The 16,601-nt window shown below is 43.9% G+C and overlaps 2 protein-coding genes across 4 annotated transcripts; one reads left to right on the plus strand and one right to left on the minus strand.

Moving 5' to 3' along the window:
• The first annotated feature begins 758 nt into the window (after positions 1-758).
• Positions 759-10,167, plus strand: tmem150aa (transmembrane protein 150Aa). Of its 3 annotated transcripts, XR_007962672.1 has the most exons (8): positions 765-1,062; positions 2,561-2,608; positions 2,717-2,803; positions 3,342-3,409; positions 5,027-5,154; positions 5,232-5,409; positions 6,437-6,789; positions 6,902-10,167. XR_007962672.1 is itself a non-coding variant. In XM_052067653.1 (7 exons), the coding sequence occupies exons 1-7, from the start codon at positions 998-1,000 to the stop codon at positions 6,572-6,574; spliced, it is 729 nt and encodes a 242-aa protein (XP_051923613.1). In that variant the 5' UTR covers positions 759-997; the 3' UTR covers positions 6,575-6,721. The 3 variants fall into 3 exon arrangements, 2 of the variants coding, with proteins under 2 accessions (XP_051923613.1, XP_051923612.1); XM_052067653.1 differs by lacking the exon at positions 6,902-10,167 and having other exon boundaries at positions 759-1,062; positions 5,215-5,409; positions 6,437-6,721; XM_052067652.1 differs by having other exon boundaries at positions 6,437-10,167.
• rnf181 (ring finger protein 181) lies at positions 9,909-16,356 on the minus strand. Its single transcript, XM_052067664.1, has 6 exons — positions 16,247-16,356; positions 15,878-15,969; positions 12,865-12,995; positions 11,836-11,951; positions 11,661-11,735; positions 9,909-11,593 (listed from the first exon to the last, which is right to left on the minus strand). The coding sequence occupies exons 2-6, from the start codon at positions 15,961-15,963 to the stop codon at positions 11,534-11,536; spliced, it is 468 nt and encodes a 155-aa protein (XP_051923624.1). The 5' UTR covers positions 15,964-15,969; positions 16,247-16,356; the 3' UTR covers positions 9,909-11,533.
• Positions 16,357-16,601: the final 245 nt, after the last annotated feature.

The following is a 16,601-nucleotide window of genomic DNA, read 5'->3' on the forward strand; positions in this document are numbered from 1 at the left end:
CTTAAATTTCTAGAAATCCCCTTTAAACGTCACTATTAGCTGCTAGATGTGTTGCTAGAATGGGCAGAAAATCACAAGACATGGTGGCCCAGTTGACAACACTGATTTTTTTCTTAAGTCACTGGATCTTTATCAGTAAATAATGTGTGATGTGTGATGAAGGTGACCTGCTTACCCTCCTATTATAATAAACGCATGAACACGTCACTGCTGTTTAATGTAATGTTATGCCCCCCCCCCAAAAAAAATCAAATGATCATTTTGCGTGATTTCAATTTATTGTTGTTTTTGTGTCTTTGCTATATCAGAGTTATTCCAGAGTTCCTTCCATGTCAATGGTGCAGATGATAAAGCAATAGGCTTAACAAATAAAAATGTCATTGAACATAATAAAAGTGGTGTTATGTAATTATGTTTTGCTCACTTGTGACTTGAGCGTGTCATGGTGCAGCACAGGAAGCAATAGCAATGATACTCTGGGCGACTGTAAAGAGCAAGTCCGCTTGAAAGATCTTTTTATGTCCTAACAAAAAAGGTCACCGTTTGATCAGGTCCGTGTATGTAGGAATAAATCAAACCAGTTTGTTGACCATTTTTATGGTATATACACTGGCCAGCTACAACATTGACCACTTGTGATATACAGTATGTCATATCCTTTATGAGAGATGAAGCAAATTGTCCATCTTCAAAAAAGATGAGAATGATCGTTTGGATTTTCAGAGCGTTATTAGATGCCAAGGTCAGTTGTACACTAGTCAATGCGGTAAAAGCACTTTGTGTCTTCTGTCAGGTTGAAGGTGGGTCGCAGGGTTCGTGGAGCAGACGTGTCCTTGTGTCCTTTCGTATCTCCCCTTCCCCCTCCCTGTGTGTTCCCCCTGTGTGTCACTGACCCCGCAACCCCACCCCATCTGATCCCCTGCACCGTGTCACCACTCCGACCCGAATCCGCCCTCTCAACCCATGCTTGGGACAAAGCCAGCTCACTGCCAGCCCAATGACTGCCTGGATCGTCCTGCCGGTCAGCCTGTCTGCCTTTTCCATCACAGGAATATGGATAGTGTGAGTGGTGCGCGCATGCCTTCAAACCTTATCACGTGTCATGTGACAATACTTGTTGTGACTGCAACCCTAAAGTGTCCCATACCATTGCCTCTACAGTTTTATATTAGTATAAACAACATGAGACAATGCACGGCTTTGCTTTTGATACACGCAGTATTCGGACTAAAGTGTTCCAGCTTTTAATTCATTACCCATTATGAATGATTACTTAACAAGTCAAGTCAACAGTATAACAGCACCATACAAAACAGTCCAGTGTGCGTTGTTTTTAAACATTGAAACATGGTAAGTTTGCTACCATCGTGCTGAAGTGCCGCTATAATTGATGACCAAAATAACTACCGGATTTTCACGACCATAAGATGCACAAAAAGTCTAAAATTCTTCTCCAAAATGGACAGGCTGCCAAATAATGCGGGTTGCCTTGTGTATGTACCGAATTCCAAAATCTGGAAATGCTGTTGTGTGACTTTAATGAGGGGTCCGATTGACTGACTGATATTGTGCCGGCACGTTGCTCATATAGACGAAAGGCGGACATAACTGCGGATGGCATGCGGATGTTAAAGTGGGAGGGTGGGTGTGAAAGAGGAGGCTAAAAGCACGCTTCAGTATGTCTTAATAGTGCCGGTACGTGCTTTGTGCAAAACAACATCCGAAAAGTGGAACACAGACGAAGAGAGAGGCTTGCGAAACGCAGTTTAAACAACAAGCTATCAAGTTACGCATAGGACCATGGGAATCGAGGACCACCGTGCCGCAGATACATCCAGCCGATTACATGGAAACGCTGGCCAATTTACGCTCCTCCTGCAGTAAAAACTGTAGTGTTCTGCATTACATTAAACAAAGGTGCTTTGCTGGAGATTTAATCCTGTATTCTGCCGCCCTAACTTGGCTTTTATTACCGACCGTTCAGTCAACCAATTCCCATATTCGTAATTTAGCCGCTCGGGCTAAGGCAGGTGGTGAGGGACAAGCATACTTTGCATTTTGAAAATACAACAAAAAGATTGCCAACAAACCCATCCAGCCCAAACACATCACCATCATGGGAGCCGACGCCGAACACAGCCCGACTAAGACTGGGACGCAGCGCCGCGCGAGTTACGCTCCAATTTGTGAATGGATTGTGAATGCTTAGTCTAACGTGCCTGCTTGTACTGTTGTTCGAACTTTCGCAAAAGCCGGCATCGTTTCTGGGGAGCCGCCAAGACTGACTCTGACAACGATGTGAGGGAACATGGCGTCTTTGGAGAACTTTGTTGAATACTTTGACTTCAATAAAGTACAACGGAACGCAGTTTTGCTCCTGCTGCCTTTCTAAAAACACATTAGCGTGCATGCATGCTATCGTACTTTTTAAGCAAGCGTATGTTTTAGCATGCCAGCATCCAAAAACACACACACGGTACTCGGAGTGCCGCCTGCAGGCTTCTGGTTGCCCTGATCTACTGAACTTCTGACACTGGAAATTGTATTGTTCACTCTGCAGGTACGCCATGGCCGTAATGAATCACCACGTTTGTCCTGTGGAGAACTGGTGAGTGCTTCTTATGTCAAATGTGGCCACACGCTGTCACGCCATCTTTATTTTCTGAAACAAATAATAGAACTATACGGTCCTTATCTGGCTATGCAATGACTGCAGGTCCTACAATGTAACCTGCACAGAGGAGTTGCTCCGGCCAGGCTTCCCCAAGACCTGTTGCACCATCCAGGACATCCCCCTCATCAGGTCTCTTCTACCTCACACACTTTCGTCAATTTTCTCACATTAGTAACCCACAGACCTCAACAAGCTCACGGTGCGATGGTTCTTTGACATCACCGATTTACTCTTTGCATATCCTCTGACTCATTAGTAGCACGCAAACATGTGAAAAGTAATTGCAAGGCCCATGGATTTATTGAGACAATGATTTCGTCAAGTAATTGGAAGCCCCTGTCACATTGCCCGTTTTCAGTTTTCTTTTCCCGTGTTGATGTTGAGCGTGAAAGGAGATCGAGAAGGAAATGGATTGAGGGGGTAGCAAAGGTGACCCGTCACTTCAGAGGTCGGACGTATGAGATGGAATAGCAGTACACTCTCTAATGAAGTCGTATCTCTGTGTGAGCGTAATGTGACACGTACGTGGGGTCTGCGTGTAAAGGCACAAACTGATAAATCCATGTTTGATTTTCCTGTTCGCCGATTTTGCCAAAACTGTTTGTAATTTTGGCCGGAACCTTAACAGTCACTGTTCACACCCCATTTTTGTCTTCATCTTTTGCAGTAAATGTGGTTCTTATCCCCCCGAAAGCTGCCTGTTTAGCCTCATCGGCAACGTTGGAGCCTTCATGGGTAAGAGCCTCACTGAAATTAAAAAACGTGGTGATGAGACAATGTGTGCGCTGCCTGGAAGCTTGTTTGTCTCTTTGGCGATTCCGTATCCTTTCAGTTCATGGGGAAAATCACCACATTTAAATATTTTAAAGAGGCACAAAATTGGGATCAACCGGGCCAGTGTTTTTTCACTTTCCTATCAAAAATGGTGACACATCAAATGATCGTGGATAGATGATGGCGTACCCTTGGTAAAGTCATCATTTCACACATGCAGATGCAAAGATGTTTCTATAGCTGTCATCCGTGCGTGGTGCCCATGTCAGCACGTTGAGCCGTGGAGGGGCTTGGAATAGCCTGAGTTCTCAAAATCAATAATGAATGCACTCTTTCCCCCCACCCCGACGTTGCTCCTTCATGCACCCTCCATTACTCCCCTTCCTCCTGTCACGCTGGATCACCATTTAGTTCTGCCATTTTTTTTGCCCTCCACTGCTCTTCATTCTTGGGAAGTGGGGAAGCCTTTTTTTTTCTTCAAAAATGTTCGGTAAACAGAATACTGAAAAGATTCATTTACTACATTTGTAATTTTGAAGATAAAAATGAGCCATCAAACAAGCATGCCTCGGCTGCTCCATCAGTCTGTTCTTCCTCCTCTTTCACTCATGGAGAGTTGTACAGGTGAGGCACGGGTGACCTCAGCATACAGTGTCTGCGGCTTGGAAGTCCCACCTTGGGCCAAAAGTTTCCAATGTGTTGAATAACTGCTATTGTACAAATGGCCGCCGTGTCTTTGGCAAGGTTTATCACAATTCACACCAAGATTTCCACCTGGCTCCTTTTTCATGTGAAAAACAATGTGATAAGGATTACGCTCATGCCATCTTTCTTTTCATGCAAATCTGAATTTTTTTTCTGACACTTTGCATTCTATACTCATCGTACATCAACTTTAAAAATAGATGGCTCACTTATGATATTCCTTCAGCAAAAAATGCCCCCGGAAGTGCAAAGGAGCCCCGTCTGCCTCTACCAGAATTGAACATCTGTTAGCTATCAAACCAGCAAGCAATCAGCCGATGGCCGCACTAGCTGGTCCTCTGCTAAAATGACTTCTTAAAAGGAGGGTGTTCAGGCAGCCTCATTCGGTGTTACAGAAAGAACACCAAAATACACGTAAGGCGTGTTTTTCTGCAAAGTTTTACAAAGCTGTTCTGTTCTGCGATGACGGTGAGTTCAGAACTCACCTTCGGCAATCTCATTGGCTGTGTATGACAATATATCAGCCCTGCTCTGTTGTCGTATTACATTAACCTCTTTCTCGTTGATCACGAGCTCTAAATAATGCTTTGGGGTATTTTCCCCCATCCGCCTTGTTTCTTAAATGTGAGGTAATGAAACACACCTAGGGTCAAATTCACCCGGTAATATCGCTGCTTCTGATGAAAGAACGTAAGAATATTTCGTTAGGTTCTTCTGATGAATGATTTGAGTGTCTTTTGCATAAGATAAGGCAATAGTGGAACAAAAGGAATTTGGGAGTAGATTTCCATTGTTGTACTTCTTGCGACTCTACAGAAGCTTGAAGGAGGTTACCAGTGTGGTTTTATGTCCCTGTGCATTTGTTGTCCGCAGTGGTGATGGTGTGCCTTCTGCGCTACGCCCAGGTGATCGAGCACAGCCACAGATGTTGGGTCAACACCAGCGCTCTGGTGTCGGGCTGTACCAACGCGTTGGGTCTGGTCATGGTGGGCAACTTCCAGGTAAACTCACTCGGCCCTCAGCCTGACCCTCCCCCTCGACGGAGATCATAATGCACGCAGGCCCGTGTGTCTGTCAGGTTGACCACGCCAAGTCTCTTCACTATGTGGGCGCCGGCGTGGCCTTTCCAGCGGGGCTGCTCTTCGTGTGCTTGCAGTGCGTGCTCACCTATCGGGTGGCCGTCACTGCCCTTGACTACTGGATGGCCCACTTCCGCGTGGCTCTGGCGCTCGGAGCAATGGTCTCCCTGGTTCTCAGTATCCTTTTCCTGACCAGATCTCAATTATGTCGAAGAAATGTGGTTTGAAGTTAAAAGGCATCATGCCATAATTTTAACTCATGTTGCTTTTGCATCGCATACATTTGTGGCCTGAATCTAAGGCTCATTTAATTCATCGGTTCATGCTTTTCTTGCATGTTTTGGGAGGTAAAATTACTCTGTTTTGTAAAGCAAAACAAGTAATTCCGGAAAAAGTATGTTTAAATCATTAAATGGTCAGCCTGTAATTCATATCTTTGTTGTTGTGAGTATGCATGCCAACAAAGTCATGAGTGGCCCCTCGGTGACCAAGGTCGGGTAAAAGAGCCAGTGCCACAATCCTACAGTGAGGGGTCAAAGCAAGAGGAGCAAACTGAAATACTTGTATGAATTATTATCTATGTACAATCAAATCTCGGTTTTCGAATGTCTCGGTTCTTGACCAAATCGTTTTTTCGACCAAAGATTTCGAGTTTTTTTATGCCTCGGATAATGACCGAAAATCGGTTCTCGACCAAACTGAGCGCACTTGAATGCGCCACTTGACTCCTCTCGCCTTGCTTACACGTGGAAGTGACGCTTCCTCGGGTAGACGAGGGAGTGACGCTTCTTCGTGTAGCGTTCCATTGTGAGCAGATGTGTTCAATAAAGATTTTTTTTTTTTAAATAGTGTGGTTTTGGTTTTCAAACAGCTTTCTGGAACGGATTCTGGTCGAAAACCGAGGTATGACTTTAAAAAAAACAATTAGCCGATTGATTGATCAACTGAATTCTTTTCAGCCAAATGTTGGCCTTGTCTTTAAAAAAAAAAAAGCCAAATTGGTCGGGGCGCTATTGTTTACATAATTTATGAATTGAAAAGTGATTACATGTCTACGCTCCACTTGTATATTTGGATGTAAAACTAAATGACATGCAGCTAGAGGTCCTCCACTTGTTACTTACGTCTATCTCAAGTCCCTCTTTTCTCCGAAACGGCCCAGAAGCTCCCTTCTACTGGATGCTCCTTCACCTTTTCCTCCCAGGCGGCATCTTCTTCGTGCACGAGAGCTTCACGCTGCAGCATGCCGCAGCCATCTGCGAGTGGGTCTTCACCGTGGACATCCTGGTCTTCTACGGCACCTTCACCTACGAGTTCGGCACGGTCACCGGCGAGACCATGATGGCCGGCCTGCAGCAGTGTCTCCGCCATGGCTCGGGGGTGATCTTGGGCCCCGGGGCCCGGGACTCCACGCTGAGCGGGGCGACCAAGAGTCTCAAGTCCCCCGGAGGGAGCAGCACGTCCACACACCTCAACTGTACCACCGAGAGTATAGCCATGTTGTAGCTCTACGCGGAGGAGCTCCGCGGTTGCCTGCCACATGGAACGATGACTGAGGTAGCATGCCAAGAGAGACTCGTTCTGTTTTATAACAAATTCAACCAACACCCCTCTGTATTCGCGGTCATATCTGTTTCTCCATTCCCCCCCCCCCCCCCCCCCCAACAAGGTGCTTGATTGATGAGCAGCTGCAGTCTGCTGTCCTTGTGCAGTGTTACAGGAATTTAAGGAAGTCATACGAAAAGTGAATTACTACACACCCCGTGACCAACAAGTGCCCCAACTGGCAGGTTTTGTGAGTTAAAATATGGCCAGTGAAGTGACAGACACACAATCACGCTTCGCTTTCATCCATTTACTGAACACTACAAACTGTCTGACTAACTTGCCATGATGTCACTCACTAGGCCACACTTCTTACTTTGGCTCGTTGTAGCATCCAGTCATTCCACTATTCCAATATTGGAAAGTGAGTTACCAGGTGGTTACTCACTGCACCCTATACCTGTGGTCCCCAACCACCGGGCTGCGGACCGGTACCGTGCCACAGGCCTCCCTAGACCAGCTTGCGGCGGGCCGCGCAGATGTAAGAACCTTTCACTACTTCCAGTTTATTTATTATCCAAGGCTGAAAAATATTTATTTTGAAAGGTAACCAGATTCTCTGTTACATCCTTCTGTGAGAGACTCTTTGTCGCATGTCAAGATGCTAGATGTCTTGGTTGCGTAACGCTAAAATTAAACACGATTGTAAAATGAGTACAGAAAATGAAGACCACACCCAAAGCCGTTCTGCACAATAATATTTTTTGATTTAGAATTTTGGTGCATTTTCATACACTTCATGTTATGTGGTGCCTTTCAGCAGGACACTGCTAATATAGTTACATAAAAATGTGGCTTGATGTATGTTGTTATATGTACGAAATACCCCCCCGCCCCCTTTTTTTTATTGTATTTTATTTGATTTTTTCTTGTGTCATTCATACACCTTATTTATTCTGTTTGTCTCTTGCATGTTTGAGTTACCATAGTGACCACGTTAAAGCGTTGATTTTATCCATGTGATTGCATTGGTGCTTCTAGTAAAGGTGCCGTACATAAAAATCCACACAGCACATTCATGTTTGTTGTCCCCAATCCCGCCCCACGGTTGCCTATCCACAATAATTATGAACTTGTATGAACCGGTCCGCAGCAAAAAAAAAAAAGGTTGGGGACCACTGCCCGAAAAAATGTCCTCAAGTCCAGCTGTAAAACAAAATGGGGAACGTGCACCGCGGAAATATCTCAAATTGGTTTTAGTTCAGTTAGTTTGAGAATAACACCTCCGCCACCCCAAAAAGGCCTTTTACTCTTTAATGACCAATTCGTTGCATAACATTTTGTATGGCATCTTTCACTGAATGTCTTCAGGATGGTTGCTGATATGATGTTTTCACTTTTAGATTTTCTGAATGAAATGTGCGTGTCTATTAGCAGGATGATGCATGTCTTGAAGCATATTTTTTCAAAGCTGGTGGAAGGTTGAATCATGGACCTTGAACCATTTTAGATAGAATTGGACAACATTCCACTGTGGTGTTTGGATTGCTTACCGCTAAGGTGTTTTGATCCATAGTTGGACAACTGGGTTGCCTTGATTTGAGAAGGTTTTTTTTTTTGCTTTTTGTTTTTAAATAGTTTTTGAAAGTTTCCCCACTTCATGGATTTCTGCACAAATCGGAGCATCCAATCAATGTTTGTGTCGTCAAACAATTCTGAATGTTGACGACAGTTAACAGGCTTGTTTTACTCTCAAGCTTTAATGATGGCACATCCAAAATTAATTAACTGGATCATAGTTTCTAATCCGAACACTCTGAATTCGAAGCCTTTTTTGTAACATTGACCATTGATCAGCTCGGCTGCCCTTGTGAGCAGATGGAACCATGATGGCCCGTTAGCTGCATGATTGTTTCATTTTACATTTAGGACATGCACACACTCGCATATGAATCGTGATTGAGCCTATCGTGGTTTTAGAATTAGACCAATCTCCGAATGAGCGTGAGTACAAGGCGTGTTTCAGTCCACCAGTGACCCAAACTGGACAATTCAAACCGATAAAATACCAGAAAAGTTCGGCACGTTCTCAACAATTATACACTTTGCCCGTGCTTACGGAGTTTCACACATTTGAATATTTTCATCCAGGGTTGCTGTCATTTCCTACTGTACCGTGTACTGATGGCAGTTGGACAGTTAGGGGATCTGATTCAAATCGGATCATTACCGGGCTTCTGCAGAGCTCGCGGATGAGCTGATCATTTGAATCAGATGTGTTGGAGAGAAACATCCAAAACATGCCGGACCGGGGCCCTCGCGAATCGGAGTTGGTGACTGTTGCTTTACAGCCATTTGAATGAAATTGCGCCAGACTTCACTCGTGTTTGTTCTTTTTAATCCCAATCTTACCTGTAGACAAACATATACCCGGTCGTTGTACTGTTGATTTATTTGATTTTTGCCAAGCAACGACAATATTGCATAGTGTCCGTGTTAGCCAACCAAATGACTCTTAAAATGAGAAAGTACCCAGTGCGTCTGTTATGACTTCTTGCCATCTGAAAACGACTACTGCGGTAAAGCTTCTCCAGTCACCTGCAAGTTTTGACCCGTTTTCAGTTTGAGCTCGGCTGCACCTTGTTGACACTTTTTAGTTTGATGGCTCCATTTTGAACATATGATTGACAGACTCGAGGTACTCTGCTCACCGCCGTTGGTTGTCCAGTTCATTCTTGTTTCTTGAACGCTGGGGATCAAGATAGAGGTGCGTGCTTCAGTCGTGTCTCACGCCTCTTGCCAATTTGTTGTTGTTTTCTGATGTTTTTAAAAAGTACACACATTTATGAATAAACAGATTTAGCCTTATCCCTTATGAAGGGAACACATTTCCTTTGTTTGGGTCTTTGCGTTGAGCCTTAACCATGTTGACTATTTTGAAACCAAATTCACATGGTGTGACTTTGACAGGCAGCTTGTCCGATTCATCACATTAATGTTGGATTTATTATTCTGTGTCAGCATCAATACAATATGCCATGTGCACATAAGTGCATTCAACACTGGATTTTAACTTTTTTTTTGGGAGCGGGGGTGTAAAATGTACACCAAAGTCCCTATTTTTTTGTGGGGGGGCATGGCATGGGCTCCAGCTCAGCTGTAACCCGAGTGAGGACATCAACATACAAAATAAATGACTGCTGTGAACTATCACGTACACAAAATGAAGTGATCACTTCATTTTGACTCGTGTCAAATGAGATACCCCCCCCCCCTCCCAAATGCACACTTTTTAAAAATTGTGTAAATATGTATGCTATGTCTATCATTTAGGTCTTTTAATTTGAAAGAGATTTATATTCAAATATGAAATAAAATTTTAAATGATGACTGTGTTATTTTCAAGATTATTGGAGATGTCCTAGCACAGCTGATGATGCATTGTAGAATTGCTGGATCAGCATTTGAGTATCACATGGAAGTTAAGTCATTTACTGAATCGTACAACAAATGGATTTATTTGAAAGTTTCAGTTAAAAAAAACGAAACAAAACAGTAGATCAAAGTCCTTCGTTTCGCTTTAAAACACTTTCATACAAATGTTGCAGTTTTTTTTTTTAAATTCGGGATTCTCTAATTTATTGGGGGGGGGGGCGTTTCAGAGAGAATGCATTCAATTCAAGTCGGGGTGCTCCTGCTCAAAAGAAAAAGCGAACAACCCCTCGACCCCCAACATTCTGTCTCCCGTTTTTGTACGTCTTTGTTGCCAGCTTTTCTCGTCATGGCAGATCTAAAAAAAAAAAACACGATGGACTGGGTGACAGAATATGCTTTCCTTAGACCAGGGGTGCCCAAACGTTTTGGACCGAAAATCGACCTATCGATCAACCAACCTCCCGCGATCGACCCATTTCCGCGCACGCACATAGACACGCATGCCATGATGAGCAACAGCCCGACGTGGAAGCATGCGCCACACTTTTCAGCCTCTTAACTGTTGTAGCTCACAAGTACTGTTTTAAAGTGCTTCCCATGGCCCTCTAGATTCCTATTCCTTGCCCGTGCCCTTGGCAAATTTTTTCTCCTCTACACCCCTCGCGATCGACTTGGGACCAGTCCGCGATCTACCGGTCGATCACGATCGACGTAATGGGCACCCGTGCCGTAGACAATGTCACTTCAGAATTATTGATAGCCCAAAAGGAAGGGAAAAACTGCAAAAAAGTGGTGACCTCACTAACATTCGACTTTGATGTCGGGGGGGTGGGGGGGGCACAAAATACCATCCAGCAGGCCACAAACGGCCCCTGGGCTGTGCGTTTGAAGCCCCTGGTTGAGATCGTACAGTACATAAACCTTGGAATAATCCTTCATGAGATTTTAAAAACAGTTATGCGACCAAACAAATCACACCACAGGGGGCATTAGGAACAGAAAAAAACCCCCATTCCAATCCATGTCAAGATAGGGCTTTTTGTTGAGCAACATTTAAAAAACAGTGATACAATGTCTAGCCTCACTAGTATAAAATGATTGGTTTACATTTTCAAATGTCATATAAAAAGTATGGAACGAATGAGAATAGGACGTGGAACAAATAAAGATGTCACATCATTTATATAATAAATTATATCTTTTTGTGGAAATTGTATAAACAATACTGAGTCACTACAGCAAACTGAAGGCTATAATGTGTGTACTTTCACTCTGATAGTTGAGAACGTCCTGAATATTTAGAAATGGTCAAAGGTCACTGTCATGTGTACATTGCTCCATGGAGGTCCTCCAATCTGTGCTCCCTCTGTCTTCTTCTCTCCTACATGACACAAACATACACGAAGCAAATACTTAGGTGTATACAGTACATGTGTTCATTCGCTCACCTTGTCTTTCTTGAACTCCTCATAATCTGGATTATCGGTGGGTAGTTCAAGTCGACACAGCGGGCAGGAGTTAGTCTTGAGTTTGAAAAAGTAAAAAACGAAAAAAAGACATGACATATAAAAACATAAATGAGATAGAATGCTGCTTTGCAACAGACCGAACCCCAAAAAGTACCTTGCCCAGCCACGGCAGGATACATCCCGAATGGAAAAGATGTTTGCAAGGCATTTCTCGAACCGTCTCCTGCTCTTCAAACTCCAGTAAACAAACAGGACACTTCAGGCCTTTGTCTGCAACAGCAAAAGGTTATAACAACTAAATGACTCTTTTCCCCCCACCCACGCTTTTGTTCGTGCTCGTTCCGGGCCAATACCCAGGTTAGCACCATGCCTTTCTTTTTCCACCACCGAAATTGACTCTCACTCTAGCTCTGGTGCTTAAGATGGCCCAAGTTATTTATTGGGCCACACTCTGGCACCAACTACATCAGGGGGCGGGGACAGGTAACGGTTGTACGGGTTATATTTTATTGACTCCCTGGACACAGAAATTCTGCACAGACTGTCGAGCTGTGAATTCGGGCACAATTCACAGAATGGTACCCACCAGAAAAGCGATCCCGGATATGCACAGATAGCATGCGATTTCCAACTCACAGGCAGCCTCGTGATCATCTTCATTGATTAAGAAAAATATACTGTACGTTATACACTACATACAGGGATAATTAATGCGATGCTAAGTTGCCAAGCAGATGCTATTCTTTGCGCTGAACGACCACCAAGTTTTTTTGGGTGGAAAAGGGGTAGCATTTGCATGAGACAGTGCCACCCCCACAAATGGCCTGATTTTAGCAACACAAGAAATTAGGTATGTAAGGTGTCCTAAAATTCTTGTTTCTTTGCTTATTTTGTTGAAAACATGTCACACACTCCTTTGACACAATTGTCCTCTTTTTATAGTCATCCTTTAGCAACATAACTGCAAGTACATACACATTTTTGCTGCAGAAATTCAACAGAATAAATAATATCTGGCCCTGCAATTAGCTGGCAACCGATTTGGGGTGTCCCCCGCCTACTGCCCGAAGACAGCTGGGATAGGCTCCAGCACCCCCCGCGACCCTAGTGAGGATCAAGCAGCTCGGAAGATCAATGAATGAATGAAAATAATATCTGTGTGAAGTGCTTATCGACCTTTCACCTGCTTGTTCAGGAGAAATGACAACCACATTGAGGGTCTGCACAGCTACTCTTGCAGCAGGAGGGGGGAGACGCTGATTCCAGTCTGATGAATCCCCTGAGTCCATCAAATCCAAACCCTGCATCAGAGACCTTCACACGCAAACACAGTATAAAAGGTCAAATGGTGTCATAATGCAATGATGGTTGTCTTAATCTCTGCCAGGACCACTGAAAAAAAATTGAACATTTATTTGATAACCGTGATCTCCGGTCCAAGGTCGATATTTTAGTTAACTCTGACAAATAAATTTGCTAATGAGGCAAAAACTGCACGAGAGCAGTGTGTGGTACCACTAGTGGTATTTTGGCTCCCTCTATTGATAAGTGAAAGAATAACTCCCTAAGGTTATTATAATAATAATAGCCTTTTTTTAGCATACTAGTTAGATATTAAGACGTTAAAGGTCTTAAATTAGTTTACTAGTCAATGTTTTATCCACCACTACTTAACAAGTGGCGATTTCAGCTCCCATTAGTTAACTCGTGCAGGAAATCATAGGCCACTAGTTTTAACATGTTAGAACAATCCACGTTTCACTAGTGAAAATGATAACACTTCAATCTTACTAGTTAACTGCTAAGACCTCTCTAGTTTGGTCCAGTGGGCCACTAGGCCATCAAAAAGCTGACTTGCTGGGAATTTGCCACTGCTAGTGTGCTTCCACGTGTCACTAGTTAGACTTGAGTCAGCACTAGTTGGACTAGAAGTGGCACTAGTTGCCGAAAACGAGTGACTAGTGAGCATTTACGTGCAGCTAGTAAGAGAAAGTGCAGAACTCGTGTGGCTGAATATCCACTTAGTGCTGACACAGCCCCTTGCGACTCTCTTCCCCCGCACTTCTTTCAGGAGGTTCTCCCGAGTGTTGGCGCATCGGTCTTGGATATCATCAACAGCAGCCTTTCTTCTGGTGTAGTTCCCCAACAGTTTAAACATGCTGTGGTCCAACCCTTGATCAAGAAACCTGGTCTTGATCCAGATGTGTTGTCAAGTTTCAGGCCCATTTCTAATCTGCCTTTCATTTACAAAATTCTGGAAAAAGTGGTGCACATTCAGTTGAAACTTTTCTTGTATGAACATAACATCTTGGAGGTCTTCCAGTCAGGTTTCAAGATGATGCATAGCACGGAGTCAGCCCTGTTACGCGTTTCTAATGACATCCTCCTGGCAAATGACTCTGGAGACCACATGTGTCTAGTTTTATTGGACTTAACTGCAGCATTTGATACAGTGGATCACAGTATTCTGCTGACTCGTTTGCAGCACTTGGTGGGCATTGGCGGCAGTGCTCTTGAGTGGTTTAGGTCCTATCTAGCTGACAGAACCTTTTGTGTCAGCCTTGGCTGTTCTGAGTCACGCACTGCTCCCCTGTCATGTGGTGTTCCACAGGGCTCAATTCTAGGGCCTCTGCTGTTCTCACTGTATCTGCTGCCATTGGGTTCCATCTTAAGGAAACATGGTATTCCCTTCCACTGCTATGCAGATGACTGCCAAATCTATGTCCCACTGAGCAAGAAAGACGCCTTCTCATTAAGGCCACTCCTATCCTGTCTGGAAGAAATCAAAACCTGGATGGCACAAAATTTCTTGAAATTCAACGAAAAGAAGACAGAGGTGATATTGTTTGGTCCCAGTGGCCCTTGTACATTCCATCCTGTAGACTTGGGCCCCCTGTCTCCTTATCTGAAATCAACGGTCTCAAACTTGGGCCTTAAACTGGACAGTGATTTCAAACTCGATCGGCAAATTGGTGCCGTTGTTAAATCCAGCTTCTTTCACCTTAGAAAGCTGGCCAAAATAAAACCTCTCCTCTCACATGAACACTTTGAGACAGTAATTCATGCCTTTGTGACATCCCGGATCGATTACTGCAATGCCCTTTACTTTGGAGTCAGCCAGTCCTCCATTAAGCGCATTCAGCTGGTCCAGAATGCCGCTGCTCGCCTCTTGACTGGTACTCGTAAGAGGGAGCACATATCTCCTACTCTGGCATCCCTTCACTGGCTCCCCATTCATTTTAGAGTTATTTTCAAGATCCTCCTCTTTGTTTTCAAAGCTCTGAATAATCTCGCGCCACCTTACCTCTCTGAGTTTATCCGCCCCTACGCACCTGCCAGGCGCCTCAGGTCTGTGGACCAGACATTATTAGAAGTACCAAGAACTAAACTGAGGCTCAGAGGGGATCGAGCCTTTTTCTGTTGCTGGTCCCTCTCTCTGGAATGAACTCCCACTGAACATTCGGCAAGCCTCCTCGCTGCCCATCTTCAAAGCCCTCCTCAAAACTCACTTGTATTCTTTGGCATTCGACTCAGCATGACTTAGATTTGTTCTTGGTTTTACTGTTTGGTGCTTTCTTCCGCCTTTATTACTGATTTGTCTTACTGTTTATTGTGCATGTTAAATTGCTCCATGTACAGCACTTTGTATACAGCGATGGCTGTTTGAAAGTGCTCTATAAATACTGTTGACTTGACAGCCCAAACTAGTGAAATACACTCATGTCTGATATTGAAGAAATTGAATAAGTGCTCAAATGGCTTGCCATAGATGTCACCGTTCCGTCAAGTGTAACCTGTACAGTAGTTACAATACAATACATGCTTTATATAGTAGTTGTCCCACAAGAGAGGACAAAGAGCGTGCTACTACTTTTACCTGGACCTTAAGACCGACCTCAAGTACAGTATGTTGTCAGCGGCTTACTTATGCAGTATATCCGCGTCACCCCTCAAGGCGGCTCGATAAACGGAGGAAAAATCTGCGTGCCACGTCTCTTGCTTTATTAGAATTAGTAGTAGTCAAGTATAACACACACACACACACACACACACACACACACACAAATCAGAAGTTGGAACAGATCCTTCAAAGTACAACAGGAAATAACTGAGAGCATATTTGTCTGTTCACAACACAGTATATGGAATAAATGCTTAAATGGCTTCGCATGAATAAATGACAAGAAGATCGTCACCTGGCCAGTTCAAGCAGAGCGTTCTGGCGGTACTGTTCTTCGGGGTTGGTGGGCTCACAGTCGTGCTCGTCGAAGTAGGATGCCATTTTGCTCTTCGGAAGGAAAAAAAACACAATGACGAATGCTAACAGTTGACGTTCTGAAGAAAACTGAATTGACTTTTTTTTATAAAGTTCAAACTTCATTATCAGTCAAAATGTTGAACAGATCAAGTACTGTATACTGTATTTGTGACCAAACAAAAATGCAGCCAGCAATATGTTCGGTTTCGTTCAGACTTCGGACAATTTCCCTCCCTTCTTAAGATTGCAAAAATTGAAAACTGTTGAACTTTAATTGCTCATAACTAGAGATTTCACTTTCACTTACCTTTAGGATCTAGAAGGCTTGTATCGAGAACCATTTGTCATTCTTCCGGATACAAGCCTAATCACGCGAGAATGCTTTTGTCCAATCACCGCACTCGAGTTCTTTGTCAAGGAGGTACTATTCCTGACACGTGATAGTTCTTCTTACCAATCACCGTGCCCGAGTTATTCTGCATTATTTTTAATTGAAAACAAAACGAAACAATCGGGATTAAAGTGCATAGTCAGGAAAAAATATTCACTCTTGACCAGATTCATCGGCATGCCCTTAACAAGTTACATCAAAGTTTTGACGAGTCCCCACCCCCACCGTGTAAGGCTGGTGTCCCAAATGTCTGCCCACAGCCGAACGAAAG

The sequence above is a fragment of the Hippocampus zosterae genome, chromosome 6 (genome assembly GCF_025434085.1).
Source record: "Hippocampus zosterae strain Florida chromosome 6, ASM2543408v3, whole genome shotgun sequence".
In the NCBI taxonomy this organism is placed as follows: domain Eukaryota; kingdom Metazoa; phylum Chordata; class Actinopteri; order Syngnathiformes; family Syngnathidae; genus Hippocampus; species Hippocampus zosterae.

Coding starts and splice junctions, on each gene's coding strand:
- tmem150aa (XM_052067652.1), top strand. CDS start 998: ATGACTGCCTGGATCGTCCTGCCGGTCAGCCTGTCTGCCTTTTCCATC. Junction 1,063..2,560: donor ATCACAGGAATATGGATAGT/GTGAGTGGTGCG, acceptor TTCACTCTGCAG/GTACGCCATGGCCGTAATGA. Junction 5,155..5,231: donor TCATGGTGGGCAACTTCCAG/GTAAACTCACTC, acceptor TGTGTCTGTCAG/GTTGACCACGCCAAGTCTCT.
- rnf181 (XM_052067664.1), bottom strand. CDS start 15,963: ATGGCATCCTACTTCGACGAGCACGACTGTGAGCCCACCAACCCCGAA. Junction 12,996..15,877: donor GCTCTGCTTGAACTGGCCAG/GTGACGATCTTC, acceptor TTGCGTGTGAAG/GTCTCTGATGCAGGGTTTGG. Junction 11,594..11,660: donor AGGAGTTCAAGAAAGACAAG/GTGAGCGAATGA, acceptor TGTGTCATGTAG/GAGAGAAGAAGACAGAGGGA.